This window comes from Branchiostoma lanceolatum, chromosome 5 (genome assembly GCF_035083965.1).
Source record: "Branchiostoma lanceolatum isolate klBraLanc5 chromosome 5, klBraLanc5.hap2, whole genome shotgun sequence".
NCBI lineage: Eukaryota > Metazoa > Chordata > Leptocardii > Amphioxiformes > Branchiostomatidae > Branchiostoma > Branchiostoma lanceolatum.
Window position 1 is genome coordinate 18,948,813 of NC_089726.1, and position 20,508 is coordinate 18,969,320.

Here is a 20,508-nt window from a genome sequence, read left to right on the forward strand (position 1 = left end):
ATTTTCAAACTTTACATTCAAACGATAGGGCACTTGGTAGGTGTTGGAGGAATGAGACCAAAAAAAAACTTATAAAACTAAGCGTATAAAGTCACAAGCCATCACCATACATCTGCTAGGATATTTACTAATATAGAAACTTCTTTTATCATCCTTTGCTATTTGGTTAGTATCAGATACAGGAGTTTATTTATTTATTTATTTCAGACATCTGTTGAATTTAGCTGTTGTGATAAAGAAAGATCCTATGTCTGGCTCATCCTACCAGTTTTCTTTGTTACCTTGTATTACCTTCCACTTCAATCTATTTTGATATTTCAGGTACATTGGATTGTATGACGGTACAATTGTACTTGGAACTTTTTTTCCAGTCTTGGTGGACTTGCTTACAGCTGCACCCCCCTTGCCAACAATAGGTGTTGTCTCCCATCCAGCTCACACACATCTGGAATTGCATTAACCCAGCTTCTCTCAAGGCAATTCCCTTAAAGGCCAAACCCCCATGCATACCCTTGTGGCCCAAAAAAGGTTGACAGCCAGGGTAGACAGGCCAGGTAGACAAGGCCAGCTTTTTCCGCGAACCCATGTTCTCGGTACGTTCGCTCGTCAACCTGCACGGAAGTCACACTTATGCAATTTTAAAATCTTTATCCGTTGGGGCTTACCAACTTCAATACATACCCCAACTTCGTGGTGATTTACATGAAGGTTTAGTCCATAACTAGGTGTACTTATCACGCGTTCGCGTGCAGCCACAGGACTATGGACCCTCCCGTTAAATTATAGGCAAAGCGTTGCGCCGAGTTGACCAGAGTGTTGGGTCGAGTTGACCAGCATAGCAGATAGCAGTGGGCCTAGTTGGTAAAGGGCCGAAGAGTCCGACATTCCAAGTACAAGTACACGGACGTGGTCATCGGGAGAAAAATGAGGTCAGAGGTCAAGGAGCATAGAAACATGACGTGGGAGGGCGGGTTCAACAACAACGAAGTCACGGTTACAGTATGAAGTTTAGAAATGATTCAATGTCTTGTATTAACGTTCCTGTGAAAGTATTGTGACACGTTTTTCGAAGCATAATATGCTGCAGATTACAAGAACACAATGCAGGTAAGAGTGTCTCAAATTTGATATCTGGTTTGGCGTGTTTTTTCATAACATGACTGTGTATCTCTGTTATTTCTGTATCTGACCCTTACCTCTTCCCTCATATGAAAAGCGGCCTGCGTGCCGATTTGAGCTTATCATGAATAAACAAAGGTTCAAAGGTTCGTCGAGTTTACGGATGGGAAGAGCAGACTGTGGACTCAGTGATTTATATATGTTCTTGGCCACCTTGGTAATACTAATACCAGGTCTGACTATCATGGAGTATGGGACTTAAGTAAGCCACGACTACAAGTTCCCATAGCCCCGCCGGCCCACCTCGGTCGAAACGGGGTTTACGGAAAAAGCCGGGCTGTTCTCCTGGCCTGTCTACCCGTTTTGGACCCCAAGGGCATTGCGCATGGGGGTTTAAATTTGGTCTGTATTGGAATTTCCTTAATGATAATAATGTTAAAACAATTTAAAAAAAATAAAAATATTTATTAGTATGCTAAAATGTGTGCCTAATTCTTTAGAAAACTGAGCAGCCTTGTGAAACTGTTGGTGACTCCAGCCAAAGCCCTGGTTGATGACAAGGTTGACATCACCGTGGAGAGACTGGCTCCCAGACAACCGGTCACCTTACATGCACAGCTGGTGGAGGGGACCGCCCGCTTCCAGTCATACGCACACTACAGGGCTGATGACATGGGGAGGGTTATCGTGGCCAAGCAGCCTTCGCTGGGAGGGCTGTATACGGGTATGTCTAATTGTTAAATCATTAACTCAGAGTACAGTATATCTGTTTTTTGTGTGCCTCTTTGCGTTGGTGTCTGTAGTTATCTGAATGCACTGTCATTAGATTGGCATAAAGTGAGTGGGAAGATGACCTTAGAGGTGACTGAGTCGCAGGAAGTACAGTTCAGAGTTGACAGAACTATAGTTATTAATCAGACATGACAGACCATGCAAGAGGCTTAAACTAATTAACACGGAGCTATAATGTTTTTGGTCTGTCTCAGTTGTCTGTGTTTTCAAAGTTACAATATTTTCCATATGCTTGTCAGGTTTCCCATAGAGTGACAGGAAGTGACCAATTGAATGGAATGTAAATGAAGACCTAATTTGCATAACTTATGGACTTATCCTATTTTTTTGGTCATTTAAACCTGATGAAGGCTATACAGATGGGACAGCCAACATTTGAGAGACTTCTGTGTTGGATTTTAGTTTATTTCTCCGATATTCAGGTGTTGAACAGATGGGTCTGTTCTGGAGCATGCAGCCCTCGCCTGGTCAGAAACCTGGACTCCGTCTCAGGAAGAAAGACGTCTCCACACCGTTCCTGGTAGACTTTAGTGTGCATGAAGGACACTTAGACGTGATGGGGGAAGAGAATCTGCCCTTGCTCGCGACTACAACCGTAGAGAGATGGTACCTGGGGGAGGGAGTGAAGAGGATACCGGTGAGAGAAGGGCGTGTCCGAGGAATGCTGTTTCTACCTCCAGGTGAGATGTGAGACGAGTCTTGCTTTAATATCTGTGGAAACACAAAAACACAAATCTGCTGTAACAGTAACTATTCAAGCAGAGATCTAAAAATGAGGGTTAAATGCAAGGGGGGATCCTGGTAGTGTCTAACGGTAAATTTTAATGGGTTGTCAATGGTTAATGGTTCTTGAGAAAGGTTTTGGGAACGAATTCATTTCATTCCACCATTGCCTGCATGGCAAAACTAGTCTGCCAGAGGGCGCTTTTGGGCATGCAATCTACCATTCAACTTTGATTTGCCAATAACCTTTAACAATGAATTCAGGATAACAACTAGTGTGCTACGTAGAATCAAAGCGGCCAATTATCCTTCAGGAATGATTTACCAAGAACGAGTGATATTGAATTAGAGTTGGTAGGTCACGATTAACTGTGATAGAGAATATATAGGTCACCATGCTGCGCTGATCAATGACACAAAACTTGACAGTTTGTATTCTGTGTTGTGTTCAAATTCACTTACCTTGTATTTCTGTTCCTACTATAGGTGACGCTTCATTTGCTGGAGTCATCGACATGTTTGGATCCACCGGAGGTTTGGCGGAATACCGCGCGGCGCTGCTGGCATCACGAGGTTTCGCAGTACTGGCCCTGGCGTTCTTCGCCTATGACGACCTTCCGGAAGACATGGCCGACATTGACCTTGATTATTTTGAGGTATACTATTGATTCATTTGCAATGATGTTTATTGGCTGCATGGTGACTGACTGCACTCATGTAATAAACAATGTAGTCCAGGATGATAACACAGTATTTTAACACTTTATAATATGATATTACATCATTCTATTACATCATAATTAGGTGCTAGAAAGGGCAAAGATCTTAACAATGCATCCAATTTCAGCTGTTGATAAAGTATATGACATTGACATTTGTTCTCTCTTCTCGATTCACTCACTCCGTGGTTTATTCATTGGTTTTATGTCACTGGCCAAGCGTTATGTCACCGTAGACATCAAGTGTAAATTCTGTCAATACACTATTATCAAACAGCCAAATCAAACTGATACTTACATTCCCTTCTCATATCTTATTAGAAGTATCATATGTGACACTTACATTCCCTTCTCATATCTTATTAGTATCATTATTATCATTATTATCATTATGTACATAATAATTTGAATGGACATTCTGACTCTATCAGGAAGCAGCGGACTGGCTACTAAGTCTTCCCAATGTCCAGAGCCATGGTGTGGGCATTGTGGCCACCTCAAAGGGAGGAGAGATAGCTTTGAGTATGGCAGCACACATGGACAAGGTATTTTTTACAGATACTGATTGAGCTGCATTATATATAAAGTTGCTGCATGCCTAATCTATATATATAGTGTCCTGTGAAGTGACATACCCACGGCTTGGAGGTGCAGCATGCTTTCTGAAGGTACTTGTTATAAGATGCAGAAGTCAGAAGTCATCTGCTGTTTTCTTGCCTGCTTGCTTTCTTGTTGCAGTAAAAGTGTCTTAAACTACAATCTAGGAGACTGACTGTTTTACACGCATATCTGAAGGGATACTGTAGATATACTTACTTTCGCAGTGGTTTTATTTTGCAGTAGTAGGGAAAAGGATGTTTTCGCTGTATTTAAAGTTCACCGTTGACACAATTCTGAAGTACAGTACTGTCCAATTACAAAACACATAAAGTAACATGACCTATTTACGTGCAGAACCTATTTACGTCCGGTTTGGCTCATGTCAACATGTCGCGGTATATTATGCCAAAGCCTGTTCTCATGAGCAATAAAGAACATCATAAGTATGATCCTTAGCCATCTCTTTGATTTCTGCACGGCAAAACATAATGGCCATGCGTTTACCACGTGAACGCCACGTGCCGCGTATGTGGGGGAAATTTACAGATAAACATTGCTTTTTTCCATCGCGTTAAGCAAGTGGCCGGTCAGACATAGTGATTTTACTATTATTTGTCTGCAGAATACTTTGAACAGTTACTGTGCATTTGTTTTCTGGTCTATGTTCTTTAAGCATAGCGCTAGAAGGAAAAAGATTCAGAAGTGGACGATAATGGGTTACCCTAGCACAATTCTTCATCATATACCTCAGAACAAATACATGCTCGCACGGCGTTAAACAGGCGGAGAAAAACTTACAGACCATGCATTTTCTTTTTAGAAGAGCTGATATTTCTGCCCATGGGTTTGAAATTTGGCTCTGTCCGCTCGGTTTTAAGATAGATACGTTTTGAATAAATCGGACGTTAATTGGTCATGTTACGTTGCATGTATTTTAGATGCTATGATTTCGATGTTAGTAGCATTTAACAGCAAAAATAAAACCACTGCGACCATTTCAAGATTTACGGTAGTGGATAGTATGTAATATCTGTCAACATGTTTCATTCTTAAACTCAGAATTTAATTTGTATCATGTAGAGATGCTTAAGATATAATAAAAGTTCATTTCTACAACACAGGTTGCTGCTGTAGTATTCATCAACGGTTACTCTGCGGTGACCCAGGCTCCACTGCCTTATAAGGGAACTGTCTTCCCTTGTGCTCCGTAAGTTGTTTCACGCTCTTCTTTAAAAAAAATGGTTTCATTCCTAAGATGCAGTTCAATCAACAATATCAATCATGATTGATAAACCATACTGCATTTGCTTGCATAGGTGGCTTAATACTACACTAGCTGATTGTATGTATGTATGTGTGTGTGTGTGTTTTGTGTGCATGCGTTTGTATGTCTGTATGTGTGTGTCTTGTGTGTGTGCATGTGTATGTCTGTGTGTGTGTGTGTGTGTGTGTGTGCGCGCGCGCGTGTGTGTGTGTGTGTGCGTGAAGAGCATAATTCAAAATGGGTCTTTATCATATTTGGAATACGTGTATAGATGCTACGGTAGCGTGCGTAGTCCAGTGGTTAGCGATCTTGTCTCTGGAACTAGAAGCCCCGGGTTCGATCCCGGCTGTGTCGCTCACCCGACATGCACGCTACCGGAAAAGGTCGCAGTCTTTAGGACGGGACGTTAAGCCGTGGTCCGCTGTTCTTTGTGCTTGTCGAAAAGAGCTAGGGGAATTTCCCTGGTACAATGAACCTGTAAATACTGTACATAGCGTCTGTCTTCCTGTCACGACCAGTGGAAGATTAACTCATCTCATTGAGTTCATTTGAGCTGAACTGGTTCGAGATAACTTTCGTTTCCTTTTTACTGTTTATGGGCACCCTAGCGACATTATACACTACGGCAGCATTTAATCTTGTGTTAACAATACCCTTTCTTCTTATCCACAGATGGATACTTGAGGAACTTGTAGTTACCAAAGAGGGGTATATCGACGTAAGAAATGTGTTGGATACCACCAAAGAGCCAGGTATAAAGGCATGTGTTCAGGTAAGAATATATAATCTCTGACTTATAGAATCTGAAGGTTCTGGGTTAGACTCCCTAGCAGGCCCTATTGTGCCTTTAGAGAGGCATTCAACACCTATTTCCTCACTCCACTCAGGTAGAAATGAGTACCTAGCTTCGGTTAGGGACGTCCTCTTGGATGGGACATAAAGCCGGATGTCCCATGTTTAAGGAGAGCCACACCTGAAGCATGTTAAAGAACCCACCACACTTTAATAATGAAAAGAGTAGGGTCCTTCGTGGTGTGACTGGATCAAACCTTACAGTCGGGTCTTACGCAGCTTGTACTGGAAACCTTGCAAAAAGTGGTGATTATAGAGTATTAGTGACCAGTGGTTATAGCAAAATGGAGCCTTCTCATTGGTCAACATTATGTATTTTATACTCTAGCACTAGCACTAGCAATTTCTGAATTTGTCTTCCTTTAAAAACATGTTTTCAGACCTGGAAATTTCAATGTTCTGCATATCATGTGACGTTTAACCTGCCCCTCTTTAAATGTGTTCAGGTGGAGAAGACTCAATGCCCCATCATGTTTGTAGCAGGAGAGGATGATCTCAGCATAAAATCAGTCTTCCATGCAAATCAGGTGAGCTATGGCTGAATCCGTTGCGATTGGGTGGCTAACTATTGTACTGTATATGTACTCATGGTATATCATACCTGTCCAGCATACAATGCATGTAGATCCCTGTCTCTACATATACTAGTATATGACCGTATCTACACTACAGCCACATTGCTAAGAATCATACAAAGTTGTTTTCTTGTCCTGTCATTTCTTTTCATAACCTCCATGTACTCAGAGGTCTTTTACCTTCGCTGAGAAGGGTATGTTTTGCACAGCGTTCGTGTGTGTGTGTGTCTGTCCGTTCGTCTGTAAACAGTATAACTCGAGAATGCCTGGATGGATTGTCTTCATACTTGGTATGTGGGTACCGGTAGGTCTTCTTGAGACCTCAAATGATTAGATTTTGGGCATCCTATATAGCGGCTTGCCATGGTCATCATCATTATCATCGTTCATGGTACTGGAACTATGGTACTGCAGCAGAACAGCAGCTGCAGCAGGTGAGAATTACCGGTTGTGTAAAAAGAATCTCAAATACTCTATGTTCTACCAACATGATGAAATTATTTTCGGATGCAGCAGAACTTCCGGTTTGATATCTCGCGTTCTGGACATGCTATGGTTAGGATTTTTGAGTGGTAGATAGCTCTTGGGAGGGAAAGTAACTTGTGTAGGTTTGGGCCACCTGGCAGCTTTTTTTGAACTGCAGGAGCCAATTTATTTTCAAACTTTAAAAAGGGAATAACTCAAGAAGAGGTTGACGGATCGTCATGATATGTGGTATGTAGATAGCTTGAGTGATGATGTTTGAGTATGGATTCCAGGCTACTTCCAATCCAGCACCGGCCTTCGTTGGGGAATGGTTGGGAGCAAGTCCACGGGGAGGTCCTAAAGGGAATTTATTCTCTGAATAGATCTCCTTCAAAGCCTACGTTGGCACTCTGAACATTCATGACCAGTTAGAAAATCAGTATTGACCTAAAAGAAATACACAATGATAACAAAGGTGGATCAGCTAGAAACAAACTGAGATCCTACAGATTGTTCAAGTCCACATATGACGAAGAAAAGTATCTAAGTCTCGAAAATATACGGCATAGGACCGCAGTCACAAAACACCGTATCAGCTGTCACAGACTTCACATTGAAACCGGACGTCATAACCGCACTCCCCTAGAACAACGAATATGTAGACATTGCAATTTAAATAGGATAGAAGACGAGCAGCACTTTTTAGTAGAATGTAGTTTATACAACGAAGAGAGAGCTGCGCTTTATAAACTTATTCAATGTAGCTTTCCCCATTTTATACATCTTTGCAAAGAGGAACAATTCATATTTCTAATGACTTTAGGTAAACCCTCTATTATAAAACACACCTGTACGTATATTTACAATATTACCAAGAAGCGAGAAGAGGCCAAATTAACGTAATCATTAGATTAGTGTTAGCTTATCATTGTAATGTATATATATATATATATATGTACTTTCAAACTGTTATGTTTTCTGTTGTGACCTGTACTAAACCCAGTGGGTATGTGTGTATAATAAAGGTCTTCATTCATTCATTCATTCATTCATTGACCAATACTTGTCGTTTGAGGTATTCAGTGCATTTGCAGTATCCTGCTACGTACCCTAACCGCATCTTTACCTACAGTAATATGATATTACATATCATAAAATGTTACACCTCACAGGCCATCGCTAGAATGAAGGCTCATGGGAAGACTAACTACACCCTGCTGCAGTACCCAAAGACAGGTCACCTGATCGAGCCACCGTACACGCCTCACTGTGGATTGTTTTACCACAGTTTTTTCAGTAAGCATTATATTACTGCTTTTTCATATCATGTATTTTTTAGATGATCCTTACTATGATTTCATTATCACTGTTATAATGGTACATAAATTACTTACCATAAATCCCCTTGCCAAACTGTTGTCTAATGTAGCATTAATGCCGCACAACACACGCATTAGCTGGGCACATTTGGCATTAATGCTGGATTACCTCTTCTCCCTGCATGACTAAAGGCCGTGGCAGAAACCACTAATGCTGGAAAGATACCAACTACTGTAATTGGTTTAAGCCTTGGTTCAAGGCATGGTTGCTAGGACATTGAGGGAGTGGTACTTGGACAGCCATAATTACCATGAAATTACCATGTGAGTGTGCACTAACCAAGCATTGGTGCTGCATATGCATTTCTGGCATTAAGGCTTCATTAGACGACAGTTTGGCAAGGGTCGAGCGTAGATGTTATGTACTAGTAATTCATGTACCATTTGTCCTATGTTTTCTGGACCCTCTTGGAAATCAACAATCGTGTTGTAGGGGCTACCCTGATGTTTTTAAGACGAAATAAATAAATAAAATAAAAGATTCTATCTGTATGTAGTAGCTGTACATTCGTGAACCAAATGATATTTTGGGGGGGGGGGGGGAAGGCGGGTTAAATCAATTTGAAAATAGTGTTTTGAAAGCAAAAAATATGCCCGATACTGTGGTAAATTTGAAATTTAGCGACCTTCTAGAGATTAGGCTCAAAGTCATTCACAGTGTGACACCAACGTTTTCAGAAGCGGTCACTGGTATACAGGTTTGACTGTACCTGACTGGATCTTAAACAATACGTTCATTTCTATATACAATATCCAGTGTCTGTCATTTCATCTGGGCTGATAACTTATCAATGATGATAATTAATAATATGGCAGTTGTAGCAGTCTCAAGCCATATTTTCTGTCCATTATGAGATAATGATTATAATGATTATGATTGTAGATTAATTGTTATAGATCAAATTATTAATTATTAATTATTAATTATTAATTATTAATTATTAATTATTAATTATTAATTATTAATTATTAATTATTAATTATTTGTTTATTATACTTATTATGATTATAAATTTTGTAATTATCATATTTTCTAGACACGTGCATGACTGCGGGTGGGGAGCCTAAAAGCCACGCCGCGGCTCAGGAGGACTCTTGGCACAAGATCCTGGATTTCTTCAGGACACACGCAGACAAGAATAGTCCACAAAGCAGACTCTAATAAACCTATGTCTTTAGTTATCTCATTTACGGCTATTTGTCCTTAATATTATTGTGCCTTTTATATATTGTATAAGTTAAATAGTATCGTAATCAGCGATTACATTTGTATAAAGCTGTGAATTTCATTAAGAAATCTACATGGTAAAGAAAGTTGAATAAGGGACTAAACACACAGAGTATGATATAGTAAATGATATATTCTTCATTTTTATTTCTTCACAGCTTCTTTGACTTTAGAATTGATCTTGGCATTCTACGACATTTATCGTTTTCTAATATATTTGCTTGCAAACATACGGCATGATTATTTTGCAGCTGCTTTGTACGATTTACAATATGGTTGACAACTTTTTTCTTTTGGAAACGAGCGAAAATTAATCTGGTAACGTTTCAACCCTTTCTTCCCTACCCTGGGAACCAGTTCGGCTAGCGAAGATTGGGTTTATAGCAGGGAGTGGGGCGGGGTGGATCGTCGGGGCCAGCGGGAAGGTGAGCCGGGGAAAGCTTGGGCGCGCGTGCGGTGGGTGGCGCCCCGTTACACGGGGTCTGGTTCCCAGGGTATTTCTTCTCCGGCATGATCAGTAACGGTAAATGTAAGATGTTTTCATGGAGAGCACACAACGCCCCCTCCTCGTCCTTTTAGTTTCCTACTCAAGACCGAATGATTCCAGCTTCGTACCTCCATTGACCTCCTAGGCCTTACCCCTCTCCTCTCAACTCATCCAGTCCTATAGCCTAAGACTGTATGGCCTCTTATGACGTTTTCCCCAACCAAAGGGGAGTTGTCCAGTAAACCATCAAGAACAAGAACTTTGACGCGCAAATGAGTCGATACACACTCATTACCTACGCAATACTAGTAGTTCGTCACACTATTCAGACCTTTTGAGTCACAATAAGGATGGTTGATGACGACTTCTTCAAGTTCTCAGCCTTCTAAATGCAACGTCTTGCAAAGGTTAACGGTATCCTTTGGACACTGTGAAATGACAAGATCTTTTGACTCGCCATAAGGGTTCCTTCAGCACCCTCTTTTATCAGCACTGAAACCCGCTCGGGAAATGTCCGGCCAACCCTCCCGGTCTCAGCCCTGATCTTTTGAACGGAGAGTTTGGGTTCTGGGGACGTCACTGACAGTTGCTCATAAATAATTAATGAGCTAGCCTTATTTGGCACAAACAGTCGTTGGTTACTCATGAATAATTAAGTAGCGATGTAAGACGTAAGCTGATTGGCTGATAGCTTACCAGCGTCCTTTGCGGCTTTGCTCAAAATGAGCTTTAGCAAACCCTCTGATTGGCTGAAAGCTGTTTGGTGGTGACGTCGCCAGAACCGCTTACAGGGGCTCGGAAGGGCAGGGCCACTATGGGAGGTAACGAACGTATCGGGTCTGCTGGGAGGATGTCCTTCAGACGATTTCCTGGCCTTCTGGGTTCATCGTCTTGTGAAGGTTAACAGTGTCCTTCAAACCTTCGACGAAGAAGTTGTCACATGTAGTAAGATTATGACGAAACCTCTGTCACACATATCCGATCATGACCTTCTCAAGAATATGGTTAGGAGTTAGCACATGCAGTATGCAATGTCATCTGAGTTGTTGGGAGTTGCTCGGCGAGGTTGTCTACTAGCCTGAGAGTTGCCAATGCCAGCTGACTATAAATTCCGAAAATTCAAAATCGGAAAATACATATACTCTGCCCGGATGCAAATATATATACAAGAGCAAACTGTTAACAGTATCCTTCAAACTCCCACGAAGAAGTTGTCCTTCGCTTCAGTTCGCCAATGGTTCCACAAAATTATAGAAATCTCGACTCCAGTTGTGAATTGCTTTGTGAACAAGGTACGTTCATTATTGCTTGTAGATGATAAGTTAAGCTGTTGTTTTTTTTGTGTAATTTGCAAATAGGACGACTGAAGATGTCCTCTGACCCTCACCTAGCTCCTTTCCGTCAATGAAAAGCGGTCGGCAGACCGACTTGGGCTTCTCATTTAACCTCAGCAACAAAGTGTATTAACGGAAATTTTATGTATAACGATGATTTTAATGTACTGTGAGATATGAGTTTGTTACCTCAAGGTCTCATGCCTGAATTAGTCCGCGTGTAGATGCTCAAAGAGTGCGGGCTAAAAAAATAATCTGTCCCCAAAGGCAGGTGTTTAAGTCGATCATAAACTGCCTTTGATCGATCCCACTTGATATTTGTGGTGAAATCTTGTTTTGTCTGACAGGATAAGGCAGGAAAGTTTCGGCATCCAAGCGATTGTCGGACGTACACGCTATTTTGACCTTAGTACTGTCGTCGGGCTCTCTCGGCACCAGAGAGCCTCTTGCGGCTGGCAGGTAATTGAAGTTTTAAATGCCATTAGATATCGCTCCCCTGGTTATTTTTTGGTCACATTTTTTTCATTGTCTAAAGACCGTGTGTGCTTGCAATAGAAAGTAAAACATCTCCGGAAACTTTGTGTTTTTGTTGGAATTATGGCCATCAAAGGTTCGTGTTTTAACGTTATATCCAATGGGATGGCCTAATTGCATAATTGCCGTGGGATCTGCGAAACGATGTTAAATGTCAAGTAGGTGTGTTTGAGGATTGCATTTTTATCCTGCTCAACCTTTACCAAACCTACATGTTAATTCATTTTTCCAGGTTACGTCAAACGTCGCACATTCGTTTCCTTGTGGCAAAGTCCTGAAAAGATGGCCGTACCTGAGGATAGTGGAAGCAACTTCTCTTTTTAACGAAGGTAAGGTTTGTTTGTTTGTATTGTTTGTATTGCATACCCGGTAAACCGCATCAATGCGTAACACACCAGGTTTGTACTGAAGAGTACAAGCTGCATATCAGGACAGATTTATATAATCCACACACACCGGGAAGGACCCCTACTCTTTTCGATAAGTGTGTTGGGTTCTTTAGGTGCTTGAGGTGTGGCTCTCCTCAAACACGGGACCTCCATTTAACGTCCTATCCGATGGACGTCCCTAACCGAAGCTAGGTACTCATTTTCACCTGAGTAAAGTGCGGAAAGTCGTGTAAAGTGCCTTTCCCAAGGGCACAACGTCAACGGGACAAATCAGGGAACCCCGGATTCGAACCCGGTATCTCTGGGTCCTGGGGCCAACCACCCTGCCACTACGCCACCGCGACGCCAGGTTTGCAGAGATGAACCAGTTTTGTGTAACTTTGTCTCTCACTCAGGGATTCAGGTTGGGTTTCCTCGACACTGTTAGCTTCTATCCCCGATTGACTTACTAAGCCCATACGGTGGCCAGTGCACAATTTTCTCGGGGTTGGCATTGGTGGTGCCAAAGAGCGGGCCTGTGTAGGCCCGGGCAACAGTCTGGAGTCCAGGCTAATTCCATGCCGTTGTCAGTCGCAGTCTGACTTCACGACATTGGCTTCAAAATAAGCGTTGGCACTGACTGGGAGGGAATCGTGGAGGTGTTACTTGTTTTCTCTAATTATCTTATCTGGATGGATCAGTGTCTTGATATTTGGTATGTGGATAAGACCTAAAAATGATTAGATTTTGCCACCTTATAGCAACTTGTTATGGTACTGCCATGGTCGTGATGTTTTAGTGCCAGATAGCTCTTGGGGCCGAGAAGAAGTGAGTGGTGTAGATTTGGAATTGCAGGAGCCGGTTTTGTTTCAGACTTTGAAAGAGAACAACTTAAGAAGTGGTTGACGAATCTTCGTGGTGTTTGGTATGTAGATAACGACAGTGATGATTGATATGATAAGATGTTAATTACGCCAATGAGAATATAATTGGCTTAATTAGGAAATTCTATAAACCCGCTGTGTCCCATGATATGACGATTCAAACATGTGGTATAGGTAACTAAGAAAGAGAGGAACATTGATTTATAAAAGGCATGCAAATGAAGACCTAATTTGTATGATTAATGAGAAGATACTATAATTCCATGGTGGTAGATGCCGGAATATTCATACTTGTGGCATTTGGAAGTTGCTTGAAGGTGAAGGTGAAGCTAGTGACCATGTACAGGGTTGCTCCAAGTTGAAGGAATGGATGAACCTATTTCTCATGAAAGAAACGAGTTTCATTTTGAAGGTAGCCACATCAACAGGGCTTGAGGCACTTGCACCCAGCCCTCTTGTTTCAACCTCAACTTTATTCCAAATCGAAATGAGGCGTACCCTGGGTTCCAGACTGTTTATCGGGCCTTTTAGCCGGTTCCCTTTAGCCGGTACCTTGTAGTCAGTTCCTTCGGTGGCACAGAGACCCCAGCCCGCGGAACCCTAATTAGCGCACCTGGGGATTTCTATACCCCGGAGCGTTGATTAAGACCGGGCGGGCTGACTTTCTTGGGCCACCGAAGGAAATCACTAGCGACCCGGTACTAGTCTGGCGCCCAGGGTAGATGAGGCGAGGTGTGAATGAGGATGCAAATGTTAATGTTTTAACTCTAGATGGAACTAACATGTTGCTACCCACGACATCTACATTCATTACCTGAAAATTAATTGATGTGTTAATTGCAAATCGAAATAGATTTTTTTTCTTATAACATGCTGCCAATAGTCACCATCATGAATGATAAGAGTGAAACTCAACATAGCGATCCAGGTCAGTGACTAATCAGTGGTTCACAGCTGCCAAGTGTTCTTTCATTTCATTTCAAGAGATAGCGATGAGCACGAGATTCAAGGCCACATTCAGTAATGTCTCGGCATAGCTAGGCTGCAGTGTGCTGTACGTCTGCGTGTGAACGGCTGAGGAAGCAACTTCTTCAGGTCTGGTGGGCACTGGTTGGTATGCATCTTGTAGAGTAAGGCTGTAGCGGCCACCTGGCGTCTATGGTGAAGTGATGGGATATTAAGTTCGAGTCTGGCCTGTTGTTCGTTCACACCGATGATGCGGAGTGCTTTTCTCTGGATGGAGTCCAGGAGCTTTAGTGAGGTGGTAGGGGCACACTCATCCAGCACAGTGATGCATATTCATTTGCTATATTTACTTCAACGACTGGGATGTCTGGGATCAAAGACATGTAAATGATAAAAAGCAGTGATGTAAAGCAAATGAATAATGATCACGCCGCAACTTGTTAAACCACTTGCCGATACGTGCGCGCCGCGTTTGCGAGACGTCCGTCGCTTCTGTCTCTTCTTTTGAGAACTCGACGGTAAGAATCTTTACATCACTGCTTTTTATTATAAACTTTCTACTAAACCTTGGGAATGGATAGACATGGTCAGATTCCATGGTCGTGAGTTGATATTGTATTCAGGTGAGCGGTAACTGCCTGCTCACGGACATATGGTCTTGGCCGGGAGTAACGATTTGGGTAAGAGAATATCTGCTTGGAGATTGATTTTTAGCTTCTTTTCACAACAATGATTGACAACACCCAGGCGTGCGCAGGCCTCACTAGCGTTGCCACCTACACGCCACTGCTAGTAGTTGAAACAATCAGTATAATGTCGCTGCAAGCCCACAAAGTTGCAATTGGTCTGATCAGTTGTAGGGCGGTTTTATCCGGTGGCGACAGAGGCAGACTGTAGCACTTAGTTGCACTTAGACGCAGACTGTAGCACTCAAGTTGATCGGAAGTTAATTGCAAGTTCTTGCCAGTATGCTAATTGCAAATACATTTAACATAAAAAGAAAGGACAGACAGTGAACAATATAGTATTGTACAACCCTAGTTTAACTACTGACACTAAACTCTAACTTATTTGAGCATTGATACTGGCAAGCTAAGGTTTTATAAGACGTGCTAGACATCATATACCATGGGAATTATTCAGGATCAAAGTTGATAATCTTTGAACAATGAAATAAATAGAGTGCTATCACTTTATAAGATTTGTGTTTTTCCCTGTTTTTCAGGTTTACTAATATGTTGATTTAGATCTTTTTCCTTTCTCCATCTTATTAACATTATGTTTCAAGCAATTGTACATGTCCTATTAGATCCGTTTTATCCATATGGAAATACAAAGGTTGTGCATTCATTTAGTACCCTTAGGTGGTTGTTTCTTAAGTCTTCTTTGGTCCGTTAACATTTACAATGTTTGTCAGAATGTGCATCTTTTTGTGCATCTACTAAATATAGCAAATGAATAATGATTACGCCGCAACTTGTTAAACCACTTGCCGATACGGGTACAAATTTATGCTATGAAATTCATAATAATAAAGAGGTTAAGTGCTGCGGGCATTTCAATGTGCTACACTTTTAGATATGTAGATACGTGCAACACAGTAATAATAGGTTTGTCATTAATTCGGAAAAAAAATACACCATGGATCTTTTAAACTGAAACTTCTTTTTTTTTCATAGCGGTCCACTCCCTCGGGCTACAACTCCCCGGAGCGTTGATTAAGATCGAGCGGGCTGACTGTTCTTGGGCCACCGACGGAAGTCGCTAGCGACCCGGTGCTAGTCTGGGCTCCCGGGGTAGCGCCCGAAGAGAGATCTAGATATACTGTCTTGTCGAGACCTGCGCATGTCGTACTCCCAGTCCAACAATCTTCTCTCCGTTGACTATTCTTCTCGGTAAGAAATTACACTTCTTTCCAGAAAAGAATAACTTTATTGCGCGACAATTGTAACGGGTACAATGTATGGCAATTTGTAGATACATAACAATCGACTATTTCGAACATTTAGCACTTTCAAAGATCTAATCTACAACATTAATAACAATCGATCTAATAATGTGTATTCTAATGGCTAAAACAGTATACAATGTAATGGTGACGATGATAGTATTTTGTGTCAGGAATGTAAAATAATGTCTCGTTTTTGCATAGAGTTGTATATAAATTGGCCTACGTAGGTAGATATATGAACAGGGCAGGACAATATCATATTTAATATCTCTGTCTTGGTATGCGGCAGCATTTTACCGGACTTACATACAATCGATTAAAACAATTTCTGCCGGTCATTGTCATAGGTTGGACAATCCATTATAAAGTGGAATTCGTTCTCAATATCATTATGACAAGTTGGACACAGTCTCTCATTGGCTGGTGTGTTGTAATGTCGGCCCTTTTCAATCTGCAGAAAGTGCGCACTAATCCATGTTTACTTGATTACTGATATGTAATGCTAAATGCAACGTGGGATTATAGGCAAGAAACATCCACAAACGTACTAGTGTTATTGGGTTTTCAACACAAACTTATAGTAGAAGCCGTGTCAAGGCTACCTTTGGCCAAAATGATCTCTCGGTGACGTGCAAAGTAGAAATGTGAATCTTCGATTGGAAACAAAGTGGAACCCTCCCTGGAAAATCACGTGTTATGTACCGTCCCTTTAACTTGTGAGAGAGTTTGCAATAATTCGGGAATCAGTGAAATTGGATTCGACAGCCTGTGGCTGGACGTCGTGATAATTAGTGGGTCTGAAATATAGTATACGGGGCTCGGTTGGGAGCAAGTCCTGTCCTGGTTGTGAAATGGTTGTGGCATAGACGTGGCTAAAGATAAACGTGGCCTTAAGACTGCTCCAAACCCACGGCCAATCTTGGTTGGGTAGTAGTCGATGTTGTGGAAAAGTGCTGAATAAGTCGGACAGGAGGCTTTGATCAACGTCCAAGCTCAGGTTAATGTCAAAATATCCCTTGTTGTGCCGGTTGCTTGAAATATACAATTCCCTGTTTGTTTTGCTTTGTAGATAGCTTACGTGATGATTGACACGATAAAAAGCTAATTATGCACATTATGATCTTATTTGCATAATCAATGTGGAAATGTTATAATGGCAATGTGGTCCACTATAGAACCATTCAAACATGTGACATTTATAATTGTGACAGAGATGAACATCGATAGATGGAGATTAATTTGCGGAACTAAGATGTTCCTATTATACCAGCGTTTTTCATAACAAGACTTTAGTATATGTGAAATATGCAATTATGGGCAGGTGCAACATAAACAAGTACCAGTTACATTACTGTGACACGTTTAAGCTGAATTATGTACATATATTTGCACAAAGTTTTAATAAGATCCAAATATTTTATGCAGGTTTGAGGTCCCCAAAATCTTGTTATATTTTTGTTGTTGTACTTATCAATCAATCGTCCGCGGGTATGAATTGCTGATGCATGGTGGCTATAGACATCTCTCTCTAGCCTCCACCAGGCCCTCTCACGGGCGTATGAATCGTAGAATTCGGCAGAAAAAGGAATGATTAGCCAGTAGAGTCAGTCCATAGTGAAGATCACATTTCGCCCGTTTAGGAAACGGAGCCTGCAAGTGAAACCCTGGCGTAGTTAGTCTGGTAGAGACTAATCTCTCTCCAGGATGTTCCACTTTAAGTTGTACGGCTCTCAACATCTGTCTAGTTTGTGGGTCTTAGTACGCTTCATTCGCTGCTTTTCCTAGGTCATGTTGATTTGATTATATGGATGACATCCTCTGGGTGCCCCAAAACTGATGCGAGCACGCTAATAATAAAAAAAAGTTGTCTTCATTATGAAACCTACGTGGTCAGGAAGGATGAACACACAGAGTATGATATACCGTAATATAGATAATTCATTTCTATTCTTTCAATTCTTCTTCTTTGGCTTTAGAATTGAATTTTGGCATTCTATGACATTAGTAACCGTTTTCAGAAATATTATTTTTCAATATGCATAATGTATTTTCTCATTTTGTAGCTGAATTGTACGATTTACGGTATGGCCGAAACCAATTTTTTTCTTGGAAAGGGATGAAAATTGATGGGCGCGCGGATGTCATCGATCTAATCAAATCAACATGGCCTTATGTGTAAAAGTGTACGTGGCACGTACACCAACAACTTGAAAGCCTGGCATCAACACCGAGTAAATCTGGTCTAGAAATTCTTAATCTCCTCATTTATCAGTTATCAGATAAAAAAGAAAGTCTCTTCCGAGGGGGATAAAGAATGTCGAGGCGCCAGGCCAGAATAATTTCTCATCATCTTGGTGTTGATGCTAGGCTCTCAAGGTTTCTCCCGGTCTTAGCTTTTCTCCTATCCCATAATCAATCGACAGGATTAGATGAAATCTTTATTGACACAACAAAAGTATAGCGACTTCCGTAAGGCGTACTACATCTATACCTGCAAAAAGTTATGCTTTGGTACCAATCGCGGCGGTGCCCGTCGGGGGTGTAGTTCCGGCCGGGCCCCGAAGCCACAAATTTGTCCCGGTGGACTGCCGGGTACGGAGGATGGGGGGTGGGGGGTACCTCCCGTGCTCGCACGATTAGCCCACGGGGTCTATTTTTATCTCCATAATGGAGATATAGTTTTGGGAGTGTCTGTGTGTCTGTTTGTCTGCTTGTCTGTTTGTGTTTCCGGACTACTGTAGTCAGCATAACTCAAGAACCTCTTGATGGATATGGATTACGATGATATTTGGTATGTGGGCGGGTGTTGTGAAGCCGAAATTCAAGGTTGATTTTGGGCCCCCTGGTATGTGACCTTGGTACTGCAGCAGAAATTCCATTTTGGTATCTCTTGACCTGGATGTGCTATGGTCTTAATTTTTTGGTGGCAGATAGCTTGTGATGTAATGAAGCCGTGGTGTGGGTTTGGTCCCCCTAGCAGCTTGCTCTGGAACTGCAGGGGCGTTTTTGTAAAAATCTTCTAAGGAGAATAACTGAACAAAGGAACGACGGATTTCCATGATATTTAGTATACAGGTAGCTTAGACAGAGATGTACATAATGAATTGCACATTATGCTAATTAGGACTTAATTTGCATAACTAATGAGGTAAATCTATATTTGCAGTGTTTTCCATTATAAGACTCAAATACATGTAACATATGCACTTGATGGCAAGTGGAGTACCAACAGATATCAATTACCCAAATGAATTCCTAATTTGCATAATTAATTCAGAAGTGCCATAATTCATCTAAGTGGTAAATGATAGGACTGTTAATATTGTGACATGTGTAAGTTAGTCAAAGGTGTTCTTGATCATGCAAATATTATGTAAATGTGTCAGTCATTTGCATAAACAGAATAGTTCAATGGGATATGAGGTCGCGGAACTCTTGTTAAGTCTTATTTTAATTGATTAGGGATCCCGGCCGGGCCAAAAAATAGCCCGGCAACCGCAGGGGCCAAGTATGATTTGACCGACGGGGTTACGTAAGGATCACGCCTAAAAGTGCAAAAGACACCCCATGAATTACCCGACGGAGCCCCTTTTTGACGACAGGTCGTACAAGACACCTGGCGCTTTGTTCTTCTAGTATCACCATGGCAACCCAAACGCACATGCTTTATACTAAGGCACGTGTGGTGTCTACATGACTTTGCATAAATTTGCAAATACCTCTTACAGCTAAACAACCAATTACATTTTGCTTACTTCGTTCCTCATATCAATAAACACACAGTTACATACATATGTATGGGTGTGTGTGTATTACCACAGGCAGCTAAAACACCCAATTACATTTTGTACTTCATTCATCATTTCAATAAGCAAACAAAATACATATGTCTGATGATGTATCACCACCCACAGCTTACACCGCTACATTTTGCATTATTGATTCATCATATCAATAAGCGTACCAAATACACATGATGGTGTCATATTTATCGAGAAAGTGTTGTTGGTTAAGTACGAACTTATATTATTAAGAGGAAACCAAAAAAAGGTTGTCATGTCCTGTGAAGAGGGGGCTACGTGTATCTTTTACAGGTAGTGCGTTTCTGTTCTTGCCATTTGACGAAAATTAATTGATAACGATAGTGGTGATTGCTTTGATTATGTTGGTAAGTTCTATCTAAATTCAACAAATTTCTGAAAATGAATTCGATCAGTCATATCTCCGTTATTTCTTTTCTATCTCATCATCATCATCATCATCATACA

General features: G+C 41.4%; 1 protein-coding gene across 1 annotated transcript; it reads left to right on the plus strand.

Annotated features, from left to right (window-relative positions):
- Positions 1-927: 927 nt before the first annotated feature.
- LOC136435585 (acyl-coenzyme A amino acid N-acyltransferase 1-like) lies at positions 928-9,675 on the plus strand. The gene is made up of 10 exons (XM_066429206.1): positions 928-1,107; positions 1,620-1,843; positions 2,334-2,591; positions 3,121-3,290; positions 3,785-3,898; positions 5,075-5,160; positions 5,890-5,989; positions 6,516-6,596; positions 8,282-8,405; positions 9,526-9,675. Exons 1-10 carry the CDS (start codon positions 1,079-1,081, stop codon positions 9,648-9,650), a joined length of 1,311 nt encoding a protein of 436 aa, XP_066285303.1. The 5' UTR covers positions 928-1,078; the 3' UTR covers positions 9,651-9,675.
- Positions 9,676-20,508: the final 10,833 nt, after the last annotated feature.